At 53.9% G+C, this 26419-nt stretch overlaps 3 protein-coding genes across 5 annotated transcripts; 1 reads left to right on the top strand and 2 right to left on the bottom strand.

Annotated features, from left to right (window-relative positions):
• Positions 1–2319: 2319 nt before the first annotated feature.
• klhdc4 (kelch domain containing 4) lies at positions 2320–6512 on the bottom strand. Of its 3 annotated transcripts, XM_053884927.1 has the most exons (13): positions 5895–6512; positions 5527–5618; positions 5362–5440; positions 5183–5281; positions 4980–5116; positions 4828–4920; positions 4597–4753; positions 4461–4539; positions 4192–4400; positions 3911–4112; positions 3646–3834; positions 3478–3585; positions 2321–3205 (listed from the first exon to the last, which is right to left on the bottom strand). In XM_053884927.1, the coding sequence occupies exons 1-13, from the start codon at positions 5988–5990 to the stop codon at positions 3033–3035; spliced, it is 1713 nt and encodes a 570-aa protein (XP_053740902.1). In that variant the 5' UTR covers positions 5991–6512; the 3' UTR covers positions 2321–3032. The 3 variants fall into 3 exon arrangements, with proteins under 3 accessions (XP_053740903.1, XP_053740906.1, XP_053740902.1); XM_053884928.1 differs by having other exon boundaries at positions 2320–3205; positions 5362–5614; positions 5895–6061; XM_053884931.1 differs by having other exon boundaries at positions 2320–3205; positions 5362–5706; positions 5895–6041.
• LOC128770461 (NAD-dependent protein deacylase sirtuin-5, mitochondrial-like) lies at positions 6510–8384 on the top strand. Its single transcript, XM_053884933.1, has 2 exons — positions 6510–6632; positions 7285–8384. Exon 2 carries the CDS (start codon positions 7333–7335, stop codon positions 8227–8229), a length of 897 nt encoding a protein of 298 aa, XP_053740908.1. The 5' UTR covers positions 6510–6632; positions 7285–7332; the 3' UTR covers positions 8230–8384.
• A 3688-nt stretch (positions 8385–12072) lies between these two features.
• slc7a5 (solute carrier family 7 member 5) lies at positions 12073–26172 on the bottom strand. The gene is made up of 10 exons (XM_053884932.1): positions 25548–26172; positions 23766–23891; positions 17986–18091; positions 17872–17916; positions 17684–17807; positions 16646–16749; positions 16450–16546; positions 15496–15645; positions 14378–14555; positions 12073–14310 (listed from the first exon to the last, which is right to left on the bottom strand). The coding sequence occupies exons 1-10, from the start codon at positions 26068–26070 to the stop codon at positions 14264–14266; spliced, it is 1500 nt and encodes a 499-aa protein (XP_053740907.1). The 5' UTR covers positions 26071–26172; the 3' UTR covers positions 12073–14263.
• Between the last annotated feature and the right edge of the window lie 247 nt (positions 26173–26419).

The raw sequence follows: 26419 nt of genomic DNA, 5'->3' as shown, positions 1-26419 counted from the left end.
TCCCGGTCGCACAATCCCGCTCTTAAAGGGACAGGCGCGCCTTCCTCACCTGTGGCTTCTCCCAGCGCTGCAGCGCACCACCGGCCTTCTGCTGGCAAAAGTCAACCCAAATATCGCTTTCCTTCAACTTCATTTCCCGCGGACCATTTCCATCTCGCTCTCGCGTTCATTTTGTTTTGTTTTTGTTTCACTTTCCATCTCCTCTCAGTCTAACCTGCCCGTTTATGGCCTTTGTACCAACTTGTTTTTTATCGATCACTTTTTTCAGGTTCTTCAACAGTCTTTGGTTCATTTCATTTGTTTTTTTTTTTTGTTTGTTTGTAATTTTGTAATAATTTCCTTTAAAAAATATTTTAATCATTCGGTACAAATATATTCATTTTTCGTCATTTTATTTCTAAAATACATTCATATATTTTTACTTTATTCTAATATATTTTTGTTATGGTATTCATGTTCTTTTTTGTTACTATTTTTTTACTACTAGTGTGTGGTTTTAGCGTTTTATCTTTTTAATACTTTCATGTTTTTTGTCTTTACTTTGCCTGACTATATTTAAAGTTATTTTTACCTGACTTTTTGAGACCGTTTTTATTTTACTTTGTTGCATTTATGTTGTCGCTTTTTAATACAATATTTCATATTATTTTTGTGTATTTTTTTTCTATAAATTGCGGAATAAAACATTTATGTTTTGGACTTTTTATTTTACTTTCTACTTATGAGTTTTTATTTCAGTTTATGTCTGTAAGGGGAAAAAGGAAACTGATAAGAATGTGACACTACACAGCAATGAGACACATTTGAAAACTGAACAGGAGGTCAAAACTGTGACAATGTTCAGAAGATGCCGTCCACAAACAAACGCACTGTAAATATGGAACCAGGGTCAAGGCCTTTGGTCCGAGATCGGTTTCCTCCCCAGGTCAGTGAGTCTCAGCAGGTGGTCATAATGTTACGGCAGATGGCGTCACTGTGGACGTCTCTCTGTCCTGCAGCTCTGTCAGAGGGTTAAGCCAATTCCAGCTCAGATTAGAGTAATAAAGTCAGAGTGAGCCGGGATTAGAGTTCAGAGCCTCCAAACACACAATAGTGACAGAGGGGGGAGGGGGAGGAGAGGGCACAGGTGAAGCCGCGGCCAATTCATCCGTGACATCATACGGGGCAGAGCGGGTCACATGACCGGAAGCGAGCGGCCCAGACAGGAGCAAGGAGCTCACCACTTCACTGACCTCGCCTCAGACTCACGTCTGTTCTGCCCTGTTTGCCCTGCAGAAGGCAACCAAAGGTCACATGACCCAGGTAACTGCGTCACTCAAGTCGTGTGTGAGTCACTTGCTGCTTCTGTTGTTTGTTTTGCAGGTGATTGATTTATTTTGCCTTTGAATTATGCTCAGTTTATATAATATACTGCAGATTCGTTTGTCATTTCTTATATACATCTATTTTTTTCATTTTTTAAAGTTTAATTTTCTACTTCCAGATGTTCCTATGATGGTGTTTTACTATTTTTGAATGCTTTTTCATTTGAAGTTGTTTTTCTTTATGCTTTGACGTTATTTCTACCTGAACCTGTCTGTCATTTTTCAACTTGTTGTTGCTTTTTACTGTCATATTATATATTCATTTTCTTCTCCTGCTTTTTTTTCTTTAAATTCTATATTTTAAAAAAATCATTTGTAAATGTGTTTGCAATAGTGTTGTTTGTACTCGTTTGTATTTTACGACATCTATTATGATCAAGTGTGGGTAAACTTCTCTGTGGAGAGGGAAGTCATGAAGTTGTTGTCTCCAGATGATGGTGTTCCTCCCACCCTCCGTCTCCAGGTGTGGGTGCAGTGCACTTCACTTGCAGCGTCTGGTGTCGCCGGTCACAGTGACGCTGCTGAGTCCAGTCCTGAGCTCTGGCTGTGGTTGGGAGTCGGAGCCTGGTGTTGTTCAAGGCTCTGTTTGTCTCCCAGTGTGATGCCTCACAGAAGCTCCGCCCACGTGTCGTCGGCGTGAACGAGTGGTGGAGCATGAACCTTCTGCTCCGCTTCTCCGTCAGCGTGACGACGACTCTCCACGTCAGCAGCCCGAAGAAAAAAAATCTCTTGACTTATTCATGAGTCTTTTTGGGGGCCGGAGTTAAAATAAAAATAAGGGGCGGAGCAGGGGGCGGGGGAAGGAGGAGGAGGGGGTCGTTCTCATCCATCTCCTCTATTATTCATCCGCACGCTCTCATCCCTCCTTCAGAATCCTGACGGAGGAGAAATGGGTCACGGAGAAGAAGGCTGGCGTGTGAGCGACGACGCTCTTCATCGCTGCTGCTCCTCTTCCTCCACAGTACAAGATGGAGGATGGACTTAGTGAAACCCTGTCAGCGGCTGGAGCGACTCGGCTCTGCAATGGACTCGCAGCACCTTCAGGCAGGAAAGACCGAGTCTTTCCACTGAGACAGCAGGGACTCGTGGCAGCTCGACTCGTTTGACTCAGCAACTCACTCACATGCAACTCGAAACAGTACACAGTGGAGTCACTCAGGTCAGAAGGACTCACTCAGATGTGTGGGATTCAGCAGGTGAACACAGGTGAGTCCAACTCACTTGCTGTTGGTTAAAGGATTCGCTCAGATGTGAGGGATTCAGCACCAGAGGGAGTCCAACTCCAGTCGGAGGCCTGGATGCCATCTGACCCACAGGCCTACAGAACTGGATGCAGCTCCAGCTACTCTGCAGGCCCGAGCCCGAGGCGGTGGAGAGTCATGACTCATGGGTTAAGATGTTGTTGGTTTAATGGGTCTGTACAGTCAGATGGCTGAGGCTCACTGGACACATGACCCACATGTGGCGTTGCACAGATCCTTAGCATTTAGCATTACATGAGCGTATTAACACACACACACACACACACACACACACACACACACACACACACACACACACACACACACACACACACACACACACACACACACACACACACACACACACACACACACACACACACACACACACACACACACACACACACACACACACACACACGGCGCTCTACTGCTCTTCATAGAAGACCTTGGCCATGGCCGTCGCCACTTTACACACTTTCTTGTCCTTGGCTTCGGCGCCCATGTTGGAGCGAGCCAGTCCGGTCCAGTACTGCAGAGTCCGCGTCTGGTAGTCGGTCAGAGACTCACCCTCCTGCACCGCTGGGTGCTCCTCCTCATCTGGAATCAAACGTCAGGTCCTCATTAGAAACAGACATGGTGGAAGTTCTAATCCGAATCGGCGGATGACGACTCCAAAGTCTACGTGTTCTAGAACCTTCCCAAGTCAGGAGGTTTTGGGAGCAGCTCCAGTCCTCACAGAGGCGGGTCCAGGGGTCTTGTTCTCGAGTGACTGGGACGCCAAGGCTGAGCGAGTCCTCCACCAGAGGCTGAGAGCGTGTGTGTGTGGAAGTTTGAGCCTGAACCAGCAACAGGTCCGAGCACACGCTCACCTTCGTCCGACTCGCTCTCCTCCTCAGACTCGTCCTCTCCTTCGGCTCCCTTCACCTCCTCCTCTTCGTCAGACTCGAACTCGGACTCCTCCAGCCACTCCTGAGTCTCTGTGGAGCAGAGAGTCACATGAGAGCGGGCCAGCGGCACCGGCGGGAAGGTCCACTCACTGGGGTCCATCTCCACCAGGACCTCCCACTGGTCCAGCTTGTGCAGGTCCAGACTGTAGAAGTCGTTGAGGGTGAACTGGCGGCTGCCGACCTCGAACATCCCGCCGTATAGGAAGAGCCTCCCCAGCCGCACGGCTGCCAAGGCGCTGGACCGGGGGCAGGGCTCCACCAGGGGGCAGCAGGCCGACGCTGGAGGACACACACACCACAGTGTGGTCAAACACAGGGCTTTTCTCAGTCAGAGCGCTGCGGTTTCTCTGCATACCATCTTCCTCCTCCTCCTCCTCCTCGTCCTCCTCCTCCTCCTGAGCAGCAGGGATCATCTCCTTGATGGTCATCACCGTGCCGTCCTCAGACACCACCTCTCTGATGACCTCGGAGGGTCCGCCAGCCTCATCCTCCTCCTTCGCCCCCTCACCTCCGTCCTTCCTCCCTCTCCTGCTCTTCTTCCTCTGGCTCTTACTGCCCTGAAACACACCCGACACCTCACACCTCCGACCCACTGAGACCAGCTGGACCAGGTCACCGTCAGCTCCGCCTCCTCACCCGCAGTGACCCAGGAAACCAGCGGTTCTTCACCACGTCGTACAGGTAGAGGTCGTTGTAGAAGTCGCTGTCGATGTCCTCCTCCTCTTCCTCGTCCGTCACGCCGCCGAAGAGCACGGCCCGGCCCGCGGCACCCGCCACCAGGGAGAAGCCGGAGCGAGGAGGGGGCTTGTTCCCCGAGGGGCTGAGCCGGCACCAGGACCACTTCTCTGCAGGAGACACGGCGGGGTCAGAGCTGGCGAGGAGCAGCCGTCGCAGTGAGGTCCCACCTTGCGCTTCCTTCCCGTCTCTCTTCAGGAGGAACATGTCCGAGTGGATGCTCCCTTTCTCCACGTCCTTCTTCACCCTCTGCCGCAGCAACACGTCACATGACGCGCACACGTTCAGCTGTACCAACTCACTCACCGTTTTGGAGTATCCTCCATAGACGATGACGCCGTCCGGCGTGGCGATCATCTGACAGGCGGAGCGTGGCGAGGGGGCGGAGCCAGAGGGGGAGAGGCGGCACCAGCTGAAGGTCTCCAGAGAGAAGCTGAAGACGTCGTTGTAGTAGATGAAGTCTCTGAGTCGGGAGGAGAGAAGAGAGTTGGCATGTGGCGCTGTGGGAGGAAAGCGGAGTTCTGTGTCTGAGCCTACCTGGCGCTCTCATGGAATCCCCCGAAGACGATCAGCTGCTTTTTGCTGAGCAGCATGCGGTGACCGCTGCGACCCGATGGTCCGCCCGGTGCCCTGGACACCACACACAGACGTTAGTGGGGGCACTGGTCAGCAGGTGGCGCTGGACGCACTTGATGCTCTCCCAGGTGTGTGTGGCCAGGTGCAGCACCCACAGGTCCTTGTAGTGGTAGAACTGTTCGGCGTTCTGGGACGCAAACTCGCCCCCAAATATCCAGAGCTGACCGCCACCCTGAGGGACCACCACGGCCTGCAGACCGCGGGTTTGACACAGTGATGACACCACAGCAGCAAGGCACCGATGCCAGACACAGACCTGGTGGGAGCAGCGGGGGGGCGGAGGGTTGGGGATCTCGCACTTGGTCCAGCTGTTCTTCTTGATGTTGTAGAAGAAGAGGTCGTTGTAGAGGAAGGTCTGAGAGAGCAGAGGAGACCCGGTCACGTAAGAGCGCGGCGGCAACGCTGCTGCAGACCTGCACGGCGGCGTCCAGCTACCCGCTTCCCGTTGAAGAACTCCCCTCCGAACAGGATGAGCTCGTCCTTATCGGGGTGAGCCGAGAGCGACGCCTGCAGCCTGAAACACATGACGAGCCACGCAGCTGAGTCACCGACCGAGACGTCGCCGTCAGGGGTCAAAGGTCAGGCAGAGTCGAGGGGCACCTGGGGGACGGAGGAGGACACGCCGTCTCCACCACCTGCGTCTTCCTGGCATCCAGACTCTGGAACTCCGCGATCAGAGCTTCCAGATCTTCCTGGAGAAACTCCCGAGTTAGAACAGCATGTCGGATGAAGACCACTCATGAAGCACTTTCCATCAAGTCAGTGCTTTGTTTGGAATGTCTGTAAACAGGCCACATCTACAGATAATACGTGATCAACTCAATGAAAGCAAGTCAGTGTTTCGCTTTCATAACAGACGAACATAATCGACTGTACGCAACACTCAAGCTCAGACAACACGACTGGACACCAGCGAGATCGTCGCTTCGCCACTTTTTCCATCGTGTTTGAGGCGATACATCGCTCACCTCCTCTCGTTTGGACCTCTTCGAAACCTTCTTCTCCATCTTGGCCGCGGTCTTCTCCGCTCCCTTTCCCTTCTTTTCACTCTTCTTTTTCCCCATTTTATCCCAACCCTCGGGTTTTTACCATGGATTTACTTTCGCGAGGAGGAAAACAAATGACATGTGTGAGGAAGCGCTTCTGGTCACGTGACACGCGCACACAGCGCCATCTTGTGACCTGGAGTGGTCAAAGATTGAATTCTATTTTTCTTAACTCATGGTTAAACGACATTTAATGGCACTTTCAGTCATAACGATCGATCGAGTTTTTAGGATTAGTATTTATATCATTTTAACTGAATAGACTCTTTGCCGACAAGTGAAATAAAGGCTGTTCCCGGTGGTGTTTGCTGCCGACTTCATGTTGTTTTGTAGCATTCCGTTAATATCAGCGGTTACGAAGGAGTGTCGTTGATTTTAAACGAGTCGTGTCGCTTGACACTATAGCTAAATTTGTTCCATTGCAAGACATATTTACAACACTGGGTCTTAAAACAGAAATAGAAAAAAAATCGAATAATTTTGTTCTGTAAGCGAATCATTTCGATTGTGGTTTACGGGCAAAATACTGTACTTTAATCGCAACTCCCGTGGTTTTATTTTGAAACCGGAAACTTTCGCGTCAGAACCCGGAAACGTCAGTCTTATTCGCGTTTCATGTTTGCGTCAGTGCCTGATAGGAGGACGGTGAACTCTCTACCTGTAAGTGTGTTGTTGTGTTGTGTCCAGGACGTTGCGTTAACCTCCGTGTTTGTGTCCGGCTCCTTTAGCATGTTAATGCTAAACGTCTGCTGCTGGTTGTTTGTTTCCAAACACGAAAATAGTCACGCGCAGATTGTCTACGTATGTAAAGAATTCACTCTGGTGCATGTTTAAATGACATTTTAATAACCTTAAAAGATCCGCGTCACAATTCTGATGTGCACCTGTTGTGTCTGTGGATGTCCGCCCAGAGCTTATAAATAGAAACATGGTCGTCACTAGGACCACGGTAGCTTTGATCTCACCACGCAGGTTAAAGATGAGTCGTGCTTTTATTTCCTGGAAAAGCTTCCGTTGTTTAGTGTTCTTGGCTCAAACCGCTGGTAAACACAGACGAGTGGCACCTTCATTTTTTCGAGGTCAACTGAGCAGTTGGTGAGAGCTCAGGTTCAGGTGTTGGTCCTCATAAGTGACTCACACAAACATACCAGGTCTGTCCTGAGGAGCAGAGGGCGAGTGGCCTGAGGTCCATCAGAACCCCGAGGTCCATCAGAACCCCTGGGTCACAGTCGCACAAACAAGGCTGCGAAAACGGCGCGCCACATTCTGCCTGGTCGCGGTTCCGGTCCGCTGACGCTCTTCCTCTTTTCAGTCCAGTCGGTGACGGAGCCAGCGTCTGGTCCAGGAGGGTCAGACTGGCATGCTGGTGTCGCGGCTGGCCTGCCGGAGCCGCCTCAGGATGAGTGGCCGCAGCTCCACCTCGGCCCGGCCCAGCTCGGACCTGGCAGCGTTCAGGAAGGTCTTCCTCCGCTCCCAGAACATCGTGGTCATCACCGGCGCCGGGGTGAGCGCTGAGAGCGGGGTGCCCACCTTCCGAGGACAGGGCGGCTTCTGGAGGAAGTGGGCCGCCCAGGACCTGGCCACGCCGGGCGCCTTCAGCCAGAACCCCTCCCGCGTTTGGGAGTTCTACCACTACCGCCGCGAGCTGGTGCTCACCAAGGAACCCAACCCGTCGCACCGGGCCATCGCGGAGTGTGAGGAGGCCCTGGCCAAGCAGGGCCGGCGGGTCACCGTCATCACTCAGAACGTGGACGAGCTTCACCGCCGTGCTGGGTCCAAGAACCTGCTGGAGATCCACGGCAGTCTGTTCAGGACCCGCTGCCTGTCCTGCGGTCAGGAGGCGTCCAACTACAAGAGCCCGATCTGCCCAGCGCTGGAGGGGCGGGGCGCTCCTGAGGACGCGGAGGACGCCCGGATCCCGGAGAAGGAGCTGCCGAGGTGTGAGTCCTGCCTCGGCCTCCTGCGACCCGCCGTGGTCTGGTTCGGAGAGAGTCTGGACTCGGATGTGCTGCGGCAGGCGGAGGAGGCGCTGGAGAGGTGTGACCTCTGCCTGGTGGCCGGGACCTCCTCGGTGGTCTACCCGGCGGCCATGTTTGCCCCCCAGGCGGCCGACAGAGGCGTCCCGGTGGCAGAGTTCAACACGGAGGTCACACCAGCCACCAACTCCTTCCAGTTCCACTTCCACGGCCCGTGTGGCCAGATCCTCCCGCTGGCGCTCTGCTGCCACCAAACCCCAGACGTGGAGTCCCAAAACTGACCCGGCTCGGCCGCTGATCCAGGTTCAGAAAACCTGGCCTGTGCTGCGTGTCGCTGTACGTCTCCACCAGCCGCCGTGAGACAAGCTCCAGTGTAGTGTGTGTGTGTTTGTGTGTATGTGTGTGTGACGGGGAATAAAAGCCTCTGTGAAATTGATGGAGTTTGTTGATTTCACCCCATCTATGAACCACACGACGCTGATCTTAACTGGATGCTTTAATCGCCCGCTTATTTTGGTTTTATATGTTTCTATATTTGTCTGGAAGTGTTTGAGGTGGAGTTTCCTCCCCGCTGTTGCTGCCACCGCCCGCTGCTCTTGAGCCTCATCTTCCCCACTGTTATCTAGTTTCTTCTGCTTTGGTCTTTGTCCTGATTCGTAGCCTGGAAGACTCGTCTTTTCTTTCGTGACGGAGAGGCTTTGACTCCAGTGTCTTCAGTTGAGTTTGGGTCAGGTTTTTGATTTGTATCAACACGTTTCTGGTTCGACCCGAAGTGTCCTGCCATTCCTGACTGGATCCCTCAACACCTGACGCCCACCTCGGCTCCTGAGTGACACCCATCTCCTTCTAATGTGTCCACTCTTGATGCACGTGTGTGTGTGTGTGTGTTCCCGCGCCAGAGTGACGCCCTCATCCCTCCTGACTTGGACTTCATTTAAAAGACAGATCTGTGTGTCAGGATTGTTGGTTCTGTGGATTTGTTTCATCGGTGAGTGTGAAATGTCGCGGGCAGAAAGCAACGTCGCACCATGACTCAGCATTCTTTTCTTTATCAAAAACATCACAGAGGTTTTTGTCGGAAACAAATGCTGATGCTGTTACAGAAATCATGGAGCTCAATCACGAGCCGTTTTGCTGCCAAATGTTTCAAACGTGATCTACAAAACTATTTTGATTTAACACCAATTTTAGAATTATTCAAAACATCGATCAGATTAAAAAATAATAATATTCTCACAAATAAATCAATTATCTTCAAATGTTGACTCACGAGCCTCTGCCGGATGAAGATAAATAATCCGCCAAGATATTTCAGAAATAATTGATTTGAAATGGTTCCTGAAAGCGATGACGTCACGTGCTGACCACCAGAGGGCGGCAGAGCGCCGTCGTTGCGACTGAACCGGGCGAGTGGCGACGATCCGCTTCTCTGAAACACGTTGGAATATTGAAAGGGTCAGAGAGGAAACGGAAGTACAGCGATATGATCTTCAATAAGAAATAAATGACAATGACAAATACAGGACTCCTCATCTAACCAGTCACTTTTCGCTCTGTAATAACCTACAAATCAATTGTAATATCGTTCGAAGCTCAACGCCAGTTTGTGTAACTCAAGGGAACGAGTTAAGAGACTGTATTTGCAAACGTGAAACGTGTTTTCAGAAGGCGACAGAAGCAATAATTGTGTTACGAATGATGACGTTCCCTCGGAGCCGTGCGCGCGCTCGTGACGCCGGCGGCCCACCGCTCTCTCATGACTTCTAACCTACCTCTCAGAGCTCCAGGAGCCAGAACAGAAGGACCGTTCAGAGCCGAAGGAGAGAAGCTCGTTTGTTCACAGCTTCTCAGCCGAAAACCGACGGCGAGTCGCGAACACGAGCTGTGGAATGTCGCAGGTGTCTGAGCCTTGCAGGTACCCGTAGTTAATACCGCTACATACGGGGTGTGTTGTTGTTCCTACGGCTGCGTGTGAATCACGTGACTGGGTAAAGGCAGATTCTAAACGAAGCTTGATTGTCACGACTCACCAATGTGTCAAGCTGCTGGTCATAATGTTCCGGCCTCGGACCGCGCGACAGTGTCTCGCAGTGAGGAGGGAAGGACCCAGGGCCTCTTCGTGTCAGCCGCTGCCCCCCCCCCTCGAGCTGAGTCAAAGTGAGTCAGACAGGCGTCAGACTCAGAGTCGTGACTCAACAGCTCATTCACGGCCCGTGGCGGAGTCTCGCGAGTCATGTGACTCGGCACACAACTGTCTCTGTGTAGCAGCTTCACCCCCGAGACTCAGCGAGTGACTCGCTCGTGAGGGAAGGAAGTTCCACCAGCCTCCTGATGCTCACGCACCGCTCACTCAACAGTATCTCTGTCACTAGGGGAGCCAATCGTTCGGTCCACTTCCGGTCACGTGACCGGCGCCGGCTCCGTAAAACCATGGAAATCAATCCATCAACTTTAACGAGAGAAAAGCCGGTCGATGGGATGTTTGTTCTTCTTCTGCAGCGCCCCCTGCTGTCCCGCTGAGCTCACTGCACTCGGAATGTTCAACATGAAGGAGGGGGATGAACTCCGGGACCCAGCCTGAGTCAGCACGAGGCGGAGGTCTTCATGCTCTCCTGACCCTCAGCTTTGGTCCCACTCTCACACACCATTGTGTGGAAGCTGTTGTTGCTGTTGCCATGGCGACACAAGCTGCGGGTCCAGCAGCCAGGAGGCTTCAGAACCAAGCGGCTCTGTTCTCTGTGGGTCGGTCCGATCCGCCGCTGCGGTGACCTCTGACCTCTGGGGAAGCGTGCGAGTAGATCTGCCACCATTTAGAAGAGGTTGCTCAACAGCTCCAAACTGTGAGAAGCTCAGGCCGCGATAAAAGCACAGGCGCCGCGTGTTGTCACCATCAGCGCCACCATCGCAGATCTCATCTCGCCGCTCGCTTGCAACACTCCGACCTTCCCCCGCCATAGCTGAACCTCGGGGACGCCTCCGTCAAACACCTCGCTCCAGAGTCTCATGTGCTCATGCCCTCCTGGATGAACACGTGAGTGTTGTGCTCCAGTCAATGCTGAATTTACAAGACCGCATCTCACGCCCATCAGTGGGCACACTTGTACAGCTGTACTTGTGGGAACCAATTCTTGGAAACACACCGCCTTGTGGGCACCCTTTGCTATTTGGAGCAGCAAAGGTTAAGCCTCAGTTTGAGGGTTCAAACTCCACAATGACAGAGAGACCTCACGCACGTGTGTGTGTGTGTGTGTGTGTGAGAGAGATCACGCTCTTCATTTCCCTCCAGCAGCTTCAGTCGATCGAAGGTGTGACTCGCTCGTCTGTTGCCTTCAAGATAACAAAGTCCGAGTCGCTCTTGCTGTTTATCAGCTGTGCTGCGTGTGTGGTCTCATCTCAACCTTCAGTCTCAAAACTCTTTCTGAAGATAAATACACGCTGATGAGCAAGGCGCACAGGTCCTCAGAGCGTTGAGGACGGCGGAAGCTAGCGGCTAGCAGCATTAGCAAGGAGCTTCACCCCACACAAACCAACTGCTGAAGCCGAAGAGTCGAGTCGCTCCTGCACAAACAAAACAAACCTGCCTGTCCTGCGACCTCGGCCGGCCCCGCTGGCCTCCACCTTAACTTTAGCGCTAGGACGGCGAGCTGATCCCGGGTCAGCGGCGGATGCTCCGAATACTTGTGAGGATTAGTTTGCTTGGTTCCGTGAACCTTCGTCGGCGCGGTGTGAAGTTCATCAGGCCACTTCATCTGTTGACTGCAAACACGCTCACATGACGGCCCCGGACCCTGAGTGAACCTGGGGGCGCCTCACACCCAGCCACCAAACTGCCACGAGACCGTCCCCTGGCGCCAGGCTTGAGCCGCCAGCAGGGGGCGCACTCAACAAATCACCCACATTTACTTCATAAACTTGAAGTTCCTCCAGGATTTCACTCAACTTTCGTATTGATTGGTCATTTATAATTCTGGAGCAAAAGGAAATAAGGAGCTTTGCAAATGAGCTTGTGAAAAACTAGTCAGTCTTTAAAAGGCTGCAGTGATTTGAGGATTTATTAGCAAAAAGAGATGAGGATTTCAAGCACGAAGAAATGACATGATGAAAATAAGTCCATCTTCATGATGCTGATGTTCGGTGAGTAGTTTCTGGGCTGTTTTGTTCCGGAGCTCCTCACGAGGGCGGAGCCTGACGGAGGTCTGGATGGGGGCGGAGTCTGAGAGCTAAAGGTGTGTGTGAGCGGCTCAGTCAAACAGTAGCTGCTGATCTGTTCCACAGGCTCAGAAACAGCCTGGAGAGAGGTGGATCTGGAGGTCGGCCGTCACGTCCGAGTCGCGACCCTTGGCGCCAAGATTTGTGGACAAATCGTTTGGCGTCGCACATGACGTCATCTCAACAAGGAGGGAGGGGATATGAGGCCGCACATGCTGCGAAGAGGGGGCGGGGCCAAAGGAGACTCAAGTGCTGGGTGGCACATTTTGAAAGTCTAAGGCTTTGTGCTTTAAATTTTACAGGTGAATATGAAATTCATTCACACTGTCTCTCTGCATCCGTAACTCCACAGAAATGACTGTAGCTATTGTTGTTACAGTGGAAAACCGAACTGATGCTGAGCCAACACTGTGATGGAGCGATGCCTTCTGATGCTACTGCAGGACGGCGTTTGACTTTGAACCCCAGCGGCTGCTCCGGAGCAGGAAGGTCTCGGGCTCCAGTCGACACTGAAGAGACAGGCAGGGAGCACAAACAGCTCTGGAGGCGCGGAGTGGAAAAAATCCACCAGATTTATTTGTCCTTCCAAAACAAACAAGAGTGTAAACACAGACGAAAACAGCAAGTCCAGAAAAGGTTTCCTACAAATAAATAAGTTAAGTCTATGGTCCTATCTGCGTTAGTGCCGTTAGAAAACAACATCGCCACGGCAACGCGGCTCTCAATCCACCACTATTGTCGGAGTTGCACTACAAAAAACACACACAACTGCTGCTGCTCCGCTGTGAGATGCAACCCCTTCTACAAACAAAACACGGATTGGCCAAAACATTACGACCACAGAAAAAAGGCGAAGAGGAGCATGAGCTGGGTGGTCGTAATGTTTTGGTCTGTTAGGCTTCATTGCGGTTCACAGACAGCTGAAAGTAAAAAACTCAGCATGGCAGATTGCTAGCAAGCTGGGGGCGTGTCCTCCCAGCCATCTGATGACATCATCCTTGCTCGACAAGATCTTCAGAATGGCTCCTGATGACCCAGAAGCTGCTGCGGTGAGGTCGTGCTACTGCACACAGGAAGCTACAATACACGGCACTTGCTCCGCCCCCCAAAACTGTGCGAGTGTCGTCGAATACTGATGAGGTCACCACACTTCCATCCATAAATAGCACTAGCAGGTCTACAGTCACTATTGTTAAGAGCTTTCCTGAAACAAAAATGTAAAAAATTAAATTAAAAACGACTTTTTTCCTTGTCATAATTCAAAGTTGGGCAGAGCCTTCACATCTGATGTGAATGAACTGCCGCAGCTTGGACGTGGCACGTCGCAGCAGCGACTCGGAGCGAGTGTGTCAAGGTTCTGAGAGGGAACTGAGTGTGCTCCGACCACGGAAGCTGATAAGAGAAGGAGGGACACGAGGCACCGAGGGGTCCTCCTTGCGCCAAAACATTATGACCACCTCCCTCCAGCACGGGAGGTTGTAGGCTTGGCACGTGAGCGCCATCCAGAGCTCTGGAGTCAAACTGGTCTCAGGATTCAGAGATGTTTTACCGGGAGCTTAAGAGTCTCTTGAAGCTAAAATTGAGGAGGAGCCGGGCAGGAGGCGGGTCGTTGGAGGAAGTGGAGTGATGGAGAACTGGACTGAGGTCACTGACGAGTGGGCGCCAGATGTCGGGCTGGACCTGAGGCCAGTAGTTCGGCCTCTAGCTGAAGCCACAATACAAAGGATAATGACTTGATAAAGTTGCTTCTCTGAGAGTCGCTTCTATATTCACGCAAAATTGCTAGTGAGAGTGGAATACAAACTAAATCTGGTCTCATGACCTCCAGGGTTTTTTTGAGTTTGGGTCTGCGCTAGTTTTCGCCGCGATGCCTCGAAGGCGTCACAAGGCTGGATGCAGCTGGTGCAGGCGGAGAGCAGCGGGGGGAGGTGGGGTGTGATGGGTAGTGGTCATAATGTTTTGGCTGCGCCGCCCTCCTCGGACGTCGTCCGCGCTCCTCAGAAGGCACGGCGCCGCGACACGCGCAGCAACATCAACAGAGCAAAGCGAGGGACAGAAGTGTGTGTGTGTGTCACAGGTCAGAGGTCACAGTCCGGCTCCGGCTCTTCAAGGCACCACCTCCATCAGCTTCTGGCAGAAGGCCGTGGTGGAAACTGCAAGACACGGAGCAGCGGGTCACATGACGCTGGCGAAGCGGGCGGCTGGGGGGGGGTCACTCACAGATTCCCTGCAGCATCCACTTGGGCTTGTTCTGCCACCACACGCCCACCAGGTAGACGGGCACGCCTGTGGCGATGATGCCGAAGCCGATGGCGCACTCCTTGGGCGTCATCCAGAAGGAGACGACGATGAGGAAGATGCAGGCCAGCACGAAGCTGATGGGCAGCAGCAGGTTGACCTGCAGAGAGGCGGGCGAGAGGCGGATGAGAGGTGGGCCAGGGGCAGGTGAGAGGTGGGTGAGAAGCGGGGAGAGATGGGTGAGAGGGGCGAGAGATGGGTGAGAAGGGTGAGAGACGGGTGAGAGGGGTGAGAGATGGGTGAGAGGGGTGAGAGATGGGTGACAGGGGTGAGAGATGGGTGGGAGGGGCGAGAGATGGGTGAGAGGGGTGAGAGATGGGTGACAGGGGTGAGAGATGGGTGGGAGGGGCGAGAGATGGGTGAGAGGGGCGAGAGATGGGTGAGAAGGGTGAGAGACGGGTGAGAGGGGTGAGAGATGGGTGGGAGGGGCGAGAGATGGGTGAGAGGGGCGAGAGATGGGTGAGAAGGGTGAGAGACGGGTGAGAGGGGCGAGAGATGGGTGAGAAGGGTGAGAGGCGGGTGAGAGGGGTGAGAGATGGGTGGAAGGGGCGAGAGATGGGTGAGAGGGGTGAGAGATGGGTGAGAGGGGTGAGAGATGGGTGAGAGGGGCGAGAGATGGGTGAGAAGGGTGAGAGGCGGGTGAGAGGGGTGAGAGATGGGTGGGAGGCGAGCGAGAGGCGAGCGAGAGGTGAGTGAGAGGTGGGTGAGAGGCAGGTGAGAGACGGCTGAGAGGTGGGTCAGAGGTGGGTGAGGGGGGTGAGAGGAGGGGAGAGGCGGACGAGAGGTGGGTCAGAGGTGGGTGAGGGGGGCGAGAGGAGGGGCGAGGTGGGCGAGAGGTGGGTCAGAGGTGGGTGAGGGGGGCGAGAGGAGGGGAGAGGTGGGTGAGAGGGGTGAGAGATGGGTGAGAGGGGCGAGAGATGGGTGAGAGGTGGTGAGAGACAGGTGAGGGTGGCGAGAGGCGGGTTAGAGGCGGGTGAGGGGGGCGAGAGGAGGGGCGAGGTGGGCGAGAGGCGGTGGCCCAGCCCAGGACGCGGACTCACCCGGATGGGTCGCTCCAGCTCAGGCTTCTTGTAGCGCAGCCACATCATCCCCACGATGGCCATGCCGATGCACAGCCAGTTGAAGAAGCTGAAGAAGTTGATGACGGAGAAGATGTCGTCGGAGAAGGCGTAGAGGAGCGTCATCACGCACTGGGGAGACGGAGGGCACGGCACGTCACTGCACAGCCACCCAGGCTCCGCCCAGTGCAGGTTCAAGCCTCATCCCTCAACTCTTTCCTGCTTCTCCTTCTTCCCCCAGCTACCTTTGACTAACACTGGTTTGTGCTTCCTCCACCTTCACATTTGGAGTTCTGGCCTGAGACACGGAGCGGTGGAAGCAAACCTGCCTCCTCAGACGCTGAATGTTTTGACTTGGTATTTAATTCACCTTCATTTCCAGTGAGGAAAGAAGCCTTTTTGGAATGTCAACATAATAATAATAACAAAACCAGTGTAAATTAAGCAATCAAAACATCACGCCAAATCATTATGACCACCTCGCTCCAGCACGACCCACGTCTGAGGAGGAAGCTTGTAGGCTTGGAACATGAGTGCCATCAACCTGGTCTGAGGATTCAGAGGTATAAACCCCTGACACCTAAAAACGGTGTGTCTCATGTCGGAGCACATGGCTACAGAAAAAAACAGCACCGTTGATTTCTGCAGCCTTGTTTGTTGACAATGCATTTCAATAAACTCATGTATTCATATTTAACAAACTTCCGTCCCTGGTTTCTGAGGACTTCCTTGGGTTGGACCAACGTTCATGTTGGCTACAGCTTTGTCCCCCAGTGGCAAAGGTTTGCTATCACTGGCGGCCATCTTTTTTTCCCTGCAGCAGTTTTATGAGTGACTTTTTTCTGTGGAGACTTTTATATCGTTCCTTTCCTGAGTTAGTGTGTGTGTGTGTGTGTGTGTGTGTGAGGGGCGGGCGGTGAGAGCGTGAATACATACGGTGAATATGAGTGAGGGGAGGGGGGTCAGGAGGGTGGGGTGGATCATGGACAGCAGAGTGGGCAGGTGACCTTCCCGAGAACCCACGAAAAATAATCTGAGAGGGAAGCAAACAAATGAGAGGTGACAAATGCAGTCTCATCACACAGTGTGTGTGTGTGTGTGAGCTCCGCCCACTGGCAGGTGTGTACGTTACCTGGACGAGGTGAAGAGCGAGCCGTTGACCGAGCCGAAGCAGGACAGACCCACGAAGACCGGGATGATCCAGGCCATGGGGCCCAGGTGGTAGTTCCCGAAGTCCTGCCGACACACAGGAGACATGCTGAGGCGGTGGCTCCTCCCCTGCGAGGCCCCGGGATCCGGCACGCCTGCTGAATGTGGCGCTGACGTGTGGACTCGCTTGTTGACCTGAGCCTGTCAGCTCTTTGAGGGACAGTTCGTCCTGCTGGTTTAAATGTGTGGTGGTGTCCAGCAGAGGGCGCTCTGACAAATCCCAACATCTGAGTCCAAGCACGTCGAAGGAGTCGCTCAGCAGTCGACCAGGTTTGACTTCTTACAGACACAGGAAGCGCAGCCCGCTGTGATGTGGCCAGGTGCTAGCACTGCCTAGCCGCTAACACTCTGCTAGCAGAGCAGTGCTTCAGCGCTGTTTAAGTGACACGACAGAGCCACTCACAGGGTTCCAACAGTTTCGGATTTTCCATCAGTTTTCGTTTTTAATTGACTTTGAATTTTTGTCTTTCAAAATTAGTTAGTTTTAATACGTTTTTCGAGCAGGTTTTCATGAGTCCCCGATTTTGAAAAATGCAGAGTTTCCGTTTAGTTTTTGTTTTAGTTGTGGGTTGTTGGAAGAAGATTGAAGTCGGTCACAAAAATATTCAGTCATAACAACAAAAGACACAGTGTTAAAAAAAAGCATCAAGTTTGGGAACATGAGGCTCTCGCCCAACCAGCACCATCACACTCGTCAGTGTCGTCAGGTCGTTTCAAGAGACGAGTCACGACAGCTGTCACGATCAGTCGAGTCTGAATCACCTCTTAGTGCTTCTTTATGACATCAATAAAGACGAAAACAAGTGATTTAGTGTGTTTTGATTGGTTTCGTAAACTGACGGTGCAGTTTCAGTTAGTCATGCTTTTATGAAAACTTCGTTTTATTTTTATTTCAGTGAACGAAAATGACTTCTGGCTAGTTTTGGCTCACTATAATGAGCTTGGCGGCTCGGGGACTCACCACAGCCACGGCGTCGGAGTTGATCATGGCCTCAGGACTGAGGGTGGTGAAGTAGGCCAGGTTGGTCAGGACGTACACGGCGGTCACGATGGGCAGCGAGATGATGATGGCCCGAGGAAGGTTCCTGGAGCAGACAGCTGGTCATCATCACAGCCACACCTCCAGGGCGGCAGCGTGCGGGAGCTTACTTGTACGGCTCGATCATCTCCTCCGTGACGAAGTTCAAGTAGTTCCTGGAGGAAGAAGAAGGCTTGCTGAGCTCAGAGCCGAAGATCTGCACTCAGACACGACGGGAAACTCACCAACCACCGTAGGCGAACAGGCCGCTGTAGAAGGCCAGACCCAAGTTGCCAAACTCATATTTGGACCCCTCGAAGGAATTCTCCGGCAGGAGGCGGTCGGTTTTACCTGAGGGCGACAGAGGGGTGAGGGAGGGACGGACTTGTGAAGCCGACCCAGACTGCGAGGGGACAGAGTGGAACGGCTGGGTCTGAGATGGATGAGCCCGGAGAAAGGCTGAGAGCTCCACGGGCCTCCAGCGGAGGGGCACCTTCGCAGGAGTCCGCCGCTATTACCAAGATTTAGAAGCCTTTTCTTTCTTTCGGTGCCTGTTCGGGGGATCTGCGATGCATTCCACACACATTCTCAGACGCAGCGACGGTTACTAAACCAACAGCCCGCAGCGCTGTTGGTACTACGCGGGCTTTGCTCCCAGCTTATGGCAATGCAGCGTGGGAAGCGGAGAATTCCACAGCCGCCCGTGTCACGTCATGGCCTCATTTCTCCGGGAGCCCTAATGAGCCTGTAAACCTGAACCGAGTGCAGCTCCCCTGCAGAGCAGTGGACTCCTGCACCGAGAGGACCGGCTCTGCCTCCAGCCCCACGTTGGGCGCCAGGCTGACAGGTGTGGAGGATCAGGATGAGAACACAGAAGCGCCTCCACTGGTGGCCTCTCAACATCTCACCCCACAGTGGTGCGGGACCAAGCCGGAGTCACAGCTCGCAGCAACATTCCGACTGACTCTATACCTCCTTAATTCCTCTGCTACATTTTTCTTCTCTCTAATCTCCGAGTGACAAAGCGCCAGGCGCCAGCTCGACCCACCAGGGTCTGAGAGGTGATCCCAGCTAGTCGGGGTGAGAGGACACTCTGGGAAGGTTTGCAGTAGCACATCTAGACAGACCGCAACTAACACACACTTGCTCGAAACCTATTGACCTCTGGAGGGTTTTGGACAGTGGGAGGAAACCAGAGTGCCAACAGCAAAGCACATTAACTCTGGAGGAACAAAAAGGTTTCCCCACAGAGCTGCTTCAGTCTGGATTCAAACCCGCGACTGTCTTGCTGCGAGGCAGCAGAATGGACCCCAGGGAGCTGCGCTGCCCTCCACTGGCCACACGGGGACACTGAGGCATGTCCGCACAACAGGACCAATGCCAGGAGAACTGGAGCGGAACCCGAGTTCACTGGTTCTGGACCAGGTCGCTCAGTAACCGAGAGGCAGAGAGAGTTCCTGGGCTAACATGCTAGCTGCGGGGCTCAGGAACCTCTGTCACTGACAGCCAGAAAAACAACACTTTTTAAAACCGTGTTTTTAAATACTGAATACAATTAAATGAAAAACAGGATCATAAGACTCTGAATTGACTTTTCGATCATTATTTCACGCAATAGTGAAGTAAACTCCCATGATGCATTGCAGTCAACCAATCGCGGAGGTTGATGGCGACAACATGGCCCCGCCTCCACAGCTGAGCAGCTCGGCGCAGGGACACTAGAGAAGTGGGACCAAGTCTGTGTTGGTTTGGCCGTAAAAGTCCATGTCATCAAGGGCAGCAGTTGAGGGCGTCGGCTCATGTAACATGGTCGCACCTGAAGTCAGAGGAGCTGGTCCCAGTCGTGACAGTATCTGGACCCTGGTACTGTGCCGGGACCCAGATGTGAAAGGGCCACATCTGACCTTCGACCCCTGCAGTAGCCCAGCTCAGCTACAACCAGCAGGGGTCACTGTTGGCCAGGGCCCAATGACTTTCACGAGTCAGTTGTGTTGAAAACAGAATAGGGCTGGTGCTCATGACCCACCAAAACCAGGAGACCCAGAGGTCACCAGGAACCACTGACCATACATCTGCTTCTGCCTTCCTGCTGACTCCAGTGGAACATGGAGCTGGTCGCAGTGGCCCACGCAGGAAAGCCTCCATAAACACTGCCCCTCATGTTTGCTCAGGGACTGGCAAATGTTAGCGAGCACCAGGTCCGGCCGCAGCAGGAGAAGCTGCTGCTCAAACACAGCTCTGCCCTCGGGCCGCGGCTGCTCTTTACCCACTCACCGACTGCAGCACAGCCGGCCAGGTGGCTTCAAGATGGCCAGCCTGATGTTTCCAGGAACTTCCTCCCTAGGTCCAACCCAACCCCTCCGCTCCGCTCCGCTCCACGGCTTTGGTGGGTCACATGACAGCCGTGCCAGGCAGTGACGGCATGACATTAAAATGTGATATGGAACAGCTGAGACTCTGCTTGACAGGTCGACCAGCAGGTTTCCAAGTGGAGTGGATCAGCATCTCCACTGCAGTGTTCGCCTCAGCGTCTGGGCTTCAGAGGGACGTGAGCTCAGTCCAGGAGACGTCCTGAGTGCAGAGGTCGCTCCAGCTTTCTCTGGGTCACTGCAAAGCTGGGGAGCCCAGGTTTGTCTTCTGGCTCAGCTCTGTCCTCACCTCAGGGTTAGGCTGACTCACCGGAGTTCCTCCCCCTGGGGAAGATCTCACCTCCAACCTGAACATCCAAGCCTTTAGCCTCTGTAACATGGAGACAAGCGTGGCCTTCCCTAGCTAGCGCCGCTTCTCTGAAGGTCACGAGAGGTCAGCTGAACAGGTCTGGTAGATGATGAAGCGGCTGAGGAGCACAGCCAAAACAAACTGACTTGAGTTCGGGGGACAGATCCCCCGGGGGTGAGCCTGTGTCGGGGGTGAGGGGGTGTGGGATCTGGTACAGCCGTCGCTAATCAGATTAACTGCCCTCTAATCTGAGAGCCATCAGGCCCCTGAACACATGCTCACAAGAAGAACGCTAAATGTCACAGAAGCTTTGCAGGGTGACTCCGTCGCCATGGCAACACCTGTCTGTTGGTTCGCTGCTGGAGCGGGCGGCTGTTTGGCGAGGACGGGCTCCGGTCCAGGTGCGACTCCAGCCGAGAGTCGACCCCTCAGATGTTGTGGAGGTCCACGCTGAGCTCAGGAGGACCCAGCCGAGCCACCGCACACACCACAGGCGACTCGCGTTCCTTCAGGCCTGGACCTGCCGGCGCTAATCTGCCGCGAGCGTTGCTGTTTTGGGTTCTGGAGCGTTGAAGCCTGCTGATAAACCGGAGAGCTCAGGCGGCGTAAGCTGGCCGTGTTTGAGGAAGCGTTTATCTGCTGCTGCTGGCTGCTTCCTGGAGAGAGGCACAACAATGGGACGGCTCACAGCGTAAACGCTAAACCAACATGTCGTCTCCCTCCTCCATGAGAAGCTTATTTCCTAGTGACTCCGCTAATCCAAGGCCAACACGCCCAAATATCCTCAACCATCACTGACGCATTTCACACAGACGCTTCCTCTGAACCTCAGCGGATCCGGAACTATCAGGTTCAAGAGTAATGGCGGGAAGTTTGGGAGGCGGAGGGACCGGGCAGCTCCGCCTCCCTCCCTCCCTCCCTCCTGGATCTCACGGTCCACAGCGCTTTATTGACACAGGTTTCAGGTCTCAACTGACTCACTAACAACTGCAACACATCAGTATTTATTCACACCCGCCTTCAAACATTTGAGAGTCAGCAACTGTGTGTGTGCCATTGGTTCATCCTGACTTGCGAGGACAATGTCCTGACAAAACACCTCCTTGGGGGGATCGTTTTGTCAGTGTATGGGTTCAAACTTCACACTGGGTCTCAGTCTGGTTCAGGTGAGCCATGCGTTTCGGGGGAGAGGCTGGGGAAAGGGTGACGGCCAGGAGAGGTCCCCACAAGGATAAGGCTGCCAACAGGCGTGTGTGCGATCTACACTGAATACACACAATACATGACAAAAGTTCTGAAGCCGACGCCGGTTTGCCAAAGATCGGATCAAAGTTTGAATTTTATTTTACCGGTTGAGAAAACTCTGATCAGTCCGAGAGTTTTTTGTGCTGAAAACAAAGCTTTGTGGACCAAAGTCTCTCAGACTGATCCCTCACTTCATCTTCTCGCGCGGGTGAGAGGTGGGGGGTCCTGCTCCGAAGAGGGAGCCAAACACTTCTCAGAACTGTAGTGCAGTTCAGCAGTGTTTTCACACGGCAGGTGAGGTGACCCCCCTGCCCCCCGCCCACTCCCCCACCCTCCTTCTGCTTCGCTCGTGAACAATCCCTTCAGTGTTTGTTTGCTCACATCCCACTTGACCTGCGACCTTTGCTCCCACAGTCGGCCTGTGAACCGACTGGCTTGAGGGCGTTTAGCCTGGGCTGTGGACTGGCTCCACTTTCACTGCAGCATCACATGTGAATCAATGACACACTCTCCGTGATGACACAACATCAGTGGCAAAGCAACTGGACTCAGGCGACACCCTTCTCAAACACAGCGTCCCGTCACACCACACAGGCTGACAGGCGTCTCCCGAGCCCAGCGAGGGGAAGAGGAAGCACCTCCGGCGAGCCCCGGCTCAGCCTCCTCCCAGCAGACGTCAGGCCCGTCTCTACCGTACGGAGGGAAGAATCCCAGGCAGGACTTTAGCTAGGATTTTGACAGAGGGCGTCCTAACGCCGCCTCCAACCCATGACCCCGCCCCCTCCCCACATGCCATGGTTGTAAAAAACAAAGCTGTAAACTTCTTTTTGAAGCAAAATAACTTGATAAACAACAATAACCAAGCACCAAAGCGCAAAATAATCCTCCGATTAGAAAGCAATGAGTTTTGTGCACCAGTTTAAACCAGTTTGGAACGTGTCTGTGGTTCCCTGCTGTCATCAGCGTCAGACATCCCATCAACAGCAGCGCTTCCAAGCCGCCAGTGTCGCACTCACCGCAAGATGATGGCGGTAAACTAATATGGCGACCGCGATGGCCAAAATACGGTTGCGAAAGGTTTGAGAATCTGCGCATTTGGGTCATTTTCGGCAAAAGTATCAGATGGAAACACAATTGAATGTAAACCAGTGAGATGACGCTAGGAGTTGGGCATCATACAGGCACTGCTAATACATTTAGGGCGTCCTGCTGAGGCATCAGGGCGCCCTCTAGCTAACACAGCTGGGAGTGGAGGCTCCAGTCCTGCGGAGGGTAACCCGGTAAACACCCGAGGCGACGCGTCTCACACACACTCCAGCGAGTGAGGAGTGACTAAGCTGAGACCAAGCTGGTGAGTCAGACTTGGGTGGAGCTACAACACTCTCTGCTCCACTCAGCCAGGGAGGGAGGTCTGCGGGGGATCGTAACCACTTCCTGCTCCCAGGTCATGTGACCGTCTGTTGCATCACTCCAGTCCAGAGAACTGGCCACAGAGAGCTGCACGCTCCACTTCCGGCTGCACAAGCTGATGGGACGCTTGTCAGACCCATTCAAATGCCGCCTATTTAAAGTGCGCAGCCCCTCCATGAGGGCATGTCCAGCCCTGGTGGGAGCCGAGAGCTTCTCCAGGTAGGTCTGGTTCACATGTGAGGGAAGAATGGTGGAGAAAGAGCTGAGCCAGAGGGCACCTCTCACCTGTGGTCCCCAGCTTAGGAGTGACCCAGAGAAGCAGAGTCTCTCGGAGAGAGAGAAGCTCAGTCCTCCAGGAGAGACTCAGATGAGAGGAGGCCAGACCCGCAACACCTGGAGGAAGTTGGGTCTCTCTACCTCAGCAGCTGCCCCCGTGACCTCAGAGAGTTATGCACATTTATACAAGCCTCTTTTGATGTGGAACATCAATTCATGAGTGAAGAGCGCGGTCACATGGTGTGGAGGGTTAGGGAGGGAGGGAGGGGGGAGGTGCAGTAACATGACCAAATATAGCTTCAATCTTCCCGGCTGTTACAATAGATGGGCTCGGCAGGAAGGGTGGGGTGGGTTGTAGGGGGGGACACCACGGTACCTTGGCCGATCCTGACAAAGCCGATGACGATGATGAGCCCGAGCGCCAGCAGTTTGGCCGCAGCGAAGAAGTCCTGCACCCTGGTGGCGGCCTTCACGCTGTAGCAGTTGATGAAGGTCAGCAGCACTGGAAGCAGCAGAGGAGAGGTCAGTGAGCGGCGCTCAGCCCCGGGAGCACAGGAATGCTGGGGCCCGGTCCACAGCATTCACTGGAGCAGCAGGGGCCTTCAAAGCGCCTAAATCAGGTCGAGGCTCCGGGAGAGAGAGAGAGAGACGCGTCGGCACAATGGGGCTCTGTGTACAGGCAGCGACACAAAAGAGGCAGCGGCCGCACAGTGGAGGGTGTGAGAGCGTCCGCGCGCACACACACTCACGCTAAACACAACACACACACCCTTCCAGAGTCGGGAAACAGACGGAAACTTGCCGACGCATGTGAGCTGACACACCGTCCCACTGGAGGATGACTGTCACACACACCTGTTGGTATCACTATCTCTGTGGGGACCTCACCTGGCCATCACCCTTTCCCCCTAAACTCACCTGGACCAGGGCCATGGACCAAACTGGGACCCAGTTTTTCTGAAGTTTGAACCCTCAAAACCTAATGAGGACCGGACAAAATGTCCTCACGAGAATATTAATACCTGAAGACGCAGAACTGAGGCGGGAAGTCTTTGTCAGGCGCCTCCGGACTGGGCTCTAAAAAACTCCACTAATGTTGAGATGTTTCGTGGAACAAAGGACTGGGCTGCTTCATGACGTTTATAAGCAGATAACTGAACGGAGGTTTATTCTCTCTGGCTGTATTCAGGAAGAGTCTGTTCTTAGTAATTCACACCTTGAAGATAACAAGTTAAGAGGATAAGAAGCTTTGGTTCACCTGCAGGTGTGTTTCACACAAACTAACTGGAGATTCATCTGAACAAACATTTTACAGCACTACTCAGCGTTAGTAACGTGCGTTGCAGCAATAATGAGGAGCACTCGCGGGTCACCGACACACACCTCTGAAGCCACTGCTCCACACTCAACCTGTCCCAGGAATATAGAGGTGAGTCAGTCCTGCCGTTAAACCCGAGACGAAAGACGAGGTCACACTTGACATAATGCATCAGACACCATAATGCATTCATACGGTTTCAATGAAGATGTAATGACTGGTCATAATCATGTCCGGCAGACCAGGTTCCATGTCACTTGATCTTCACTCCAACGACACAGAAGAATATCATTAGAAATAAGACGAGCATTTCTGCACCTTATATCGCCTTGTAAATGCGATATAACGTCTCATGGATGGAGTAGCTGTGCGTTAAGTAACAAACAGATATAAGTTCCCCTTATAAAACATATCAATGATATAAAATATATAGAAACTAAACCCGTGTCGTGGGTGGAGGTCGGGCGGCAGAGCGCGACTTCGTGGGTCAGAGACGGACTTGTCTGGCTGCTTTAGACCTTAAATCGGGAGCATGGGTGAGAGCAGACCCGCTCCCTCTGCGGGGTGAGTGCAGGTGTCAGGTGCACACTAAACCACTAAGCGAACTGCCGGTCCGTGTGAGTGTTCACGGCATGTTGGCCGGGAATAAAGCGTATCGTTGAGAGTGACTCGGCGCGCAAACAAACAAGTCACGGCTCGTGTCTAAAGTGCCGGTGAGCTGGCGGAAAACTGGCTGAATAATTCACGCGCAACCCGCGCTGACCGTCGGCGGCGCGTGCAGCGAGTCCCGGGCGCCGTTCGCTCGCGGCGCCGCCAGCGATGCGGCTGAGGGATACTCACGGATGCAGAGGCAGGCCACCAGCTTGGTGGCGTCCGCCGGCACCGCGCACTCCGGGAAGACGGGCTTCAGCAGGTAGGTGGCGAAGACGTAGGCCACGATGTACTGCGAGGAGGGCCGGATGATGAGCAGCTCGATCCACAGCTTGAGGAAGGCGGGCAGCGAGCCGTACACCTCCAGGATGTAGGCGTAGTCGCCGCCGGACTTGGTGATGGTGGTGCCCAGCTCCGCGTAGCACAGCGCGCCCACCGTGGAGAAGACGCCGCACACCGCCCACACCACCAGCGACGCGCCCACCGAGCCCGCCTCCTTCACCACGCCGGTGGGCGCCACGAAGATGCCGGAGCCGATGATGGTGCCCACGATGATGGCCACGCCGTTGGTGAGCGTGATGGTGCGCTTGAGCGCCACCGACTCGCCGGCGCCCGCCTTGTCGTCCGGGGCGCGCGGGGACAGCATCACCTCCGTGACCTGCGGGTCTTCCTCCTTGTGGGAGTTGGAGTTTCTCTTGATGAGCCCCGACATGGCTGCGTGAGTCGCGCTCTCTCGGTTCCTCTGCCACGAGGAGTCTGAGAGCGGCGCCTCACAAAGACGCGGTGATGGTGGCGCGCGGTCCCTCCTCCTTCGTCGGGACTTCCCCGCCCCGCCGCGCCCCCTGGCGGCCGCACGGGGCGCTGCGGACACGTGACCGGTGACGACACAGATGATGAAACGTTCCGTCTGCGAGCAGAACTGGCGGCACTAACGCCACCGGCGCCCGGAAGCCGCTATATTAGGACCGTCTGTCCTTTTTTGTAAAAACATTTCATCAAAAGAGAAGAAATCCCAGAGTGTTAGCTCTCGCCCTACACACCTCTGTGGCGTCTCCAGCCCC

Source organism: Synchiropus splendidus, chromosome 14, assembly GCF_027744825.2.
Source record: "Synchiropus splendidus isolate RoL2022-P1 chromosome 14, RoL_Sspl_1.0, whole genome shotgun sequence".
In the NCBI taxonomy this organism is placed as follows: Eukaryota; Metazoa; Chordata; class Actinopteri; order Syngnathiformes; family Callionymidae; genus Synchiropus; species Synchiropus splendidus.
This window is presented reverse-complemented; position numbering and strand designations above follow the sequence as displayed.

Excerpts from the sequence above, each read along its gene's own strand:
- LOC128770461 (XM_053884933.1), top strand. The coding sequence starts at position 7,333 with ATGCTGGTGTCGCGGCTGGCCTGCCGGAGCCGCCTCAGGATGAGTGGC.
- klhdc4 (XM_053884927.1), bottom strand. The coding sequence starts at position 5,990 with ATGGGGAAAAAGAAGAGTGAAAAGAAGGGAAAGGGAGCGGAGAAGACC. Across the intron at positions 5,619-5,894 it reads AGAGGTCCAAACGAGAGGAG|GAAGATCTGGAAGCTCTGAT; the intron begins GTGAGCGATGTA and ends GAGTTTCTCCAG. Across the intron at positions 3,586-3,645 it reads CCTGGTGGAGATGGACCCCA|AGACTCAGGAGTGGCTGGAG; the intron begins GTGAGTGGACCT and ends TCTGCTCCACAG.
- slc7a5 (XM_053884932.1), bottom strand. The coding sequence starts at position 26,070 with ATGTCGGGGCTCATCAAGAGAAACTCCAACTCCCACAAGGAGGAAGAC. Across the intron at positions 17,917-17,985 it reads CTGTTCGCCTACGGTGGTTG|GAACTACTTGAACTTCGTCA; the intron begins GTGAGTTTCCCG and ends TTCTTCCTCCAG. Across the intron at positions 17,808-17,871 it reads GAGATGATCGAGCCGTACAA|GAACCTTCCTCGGGCCATCA; the intron begins GTAAGCTCCCGC and ends TGTCTGCTCCAG.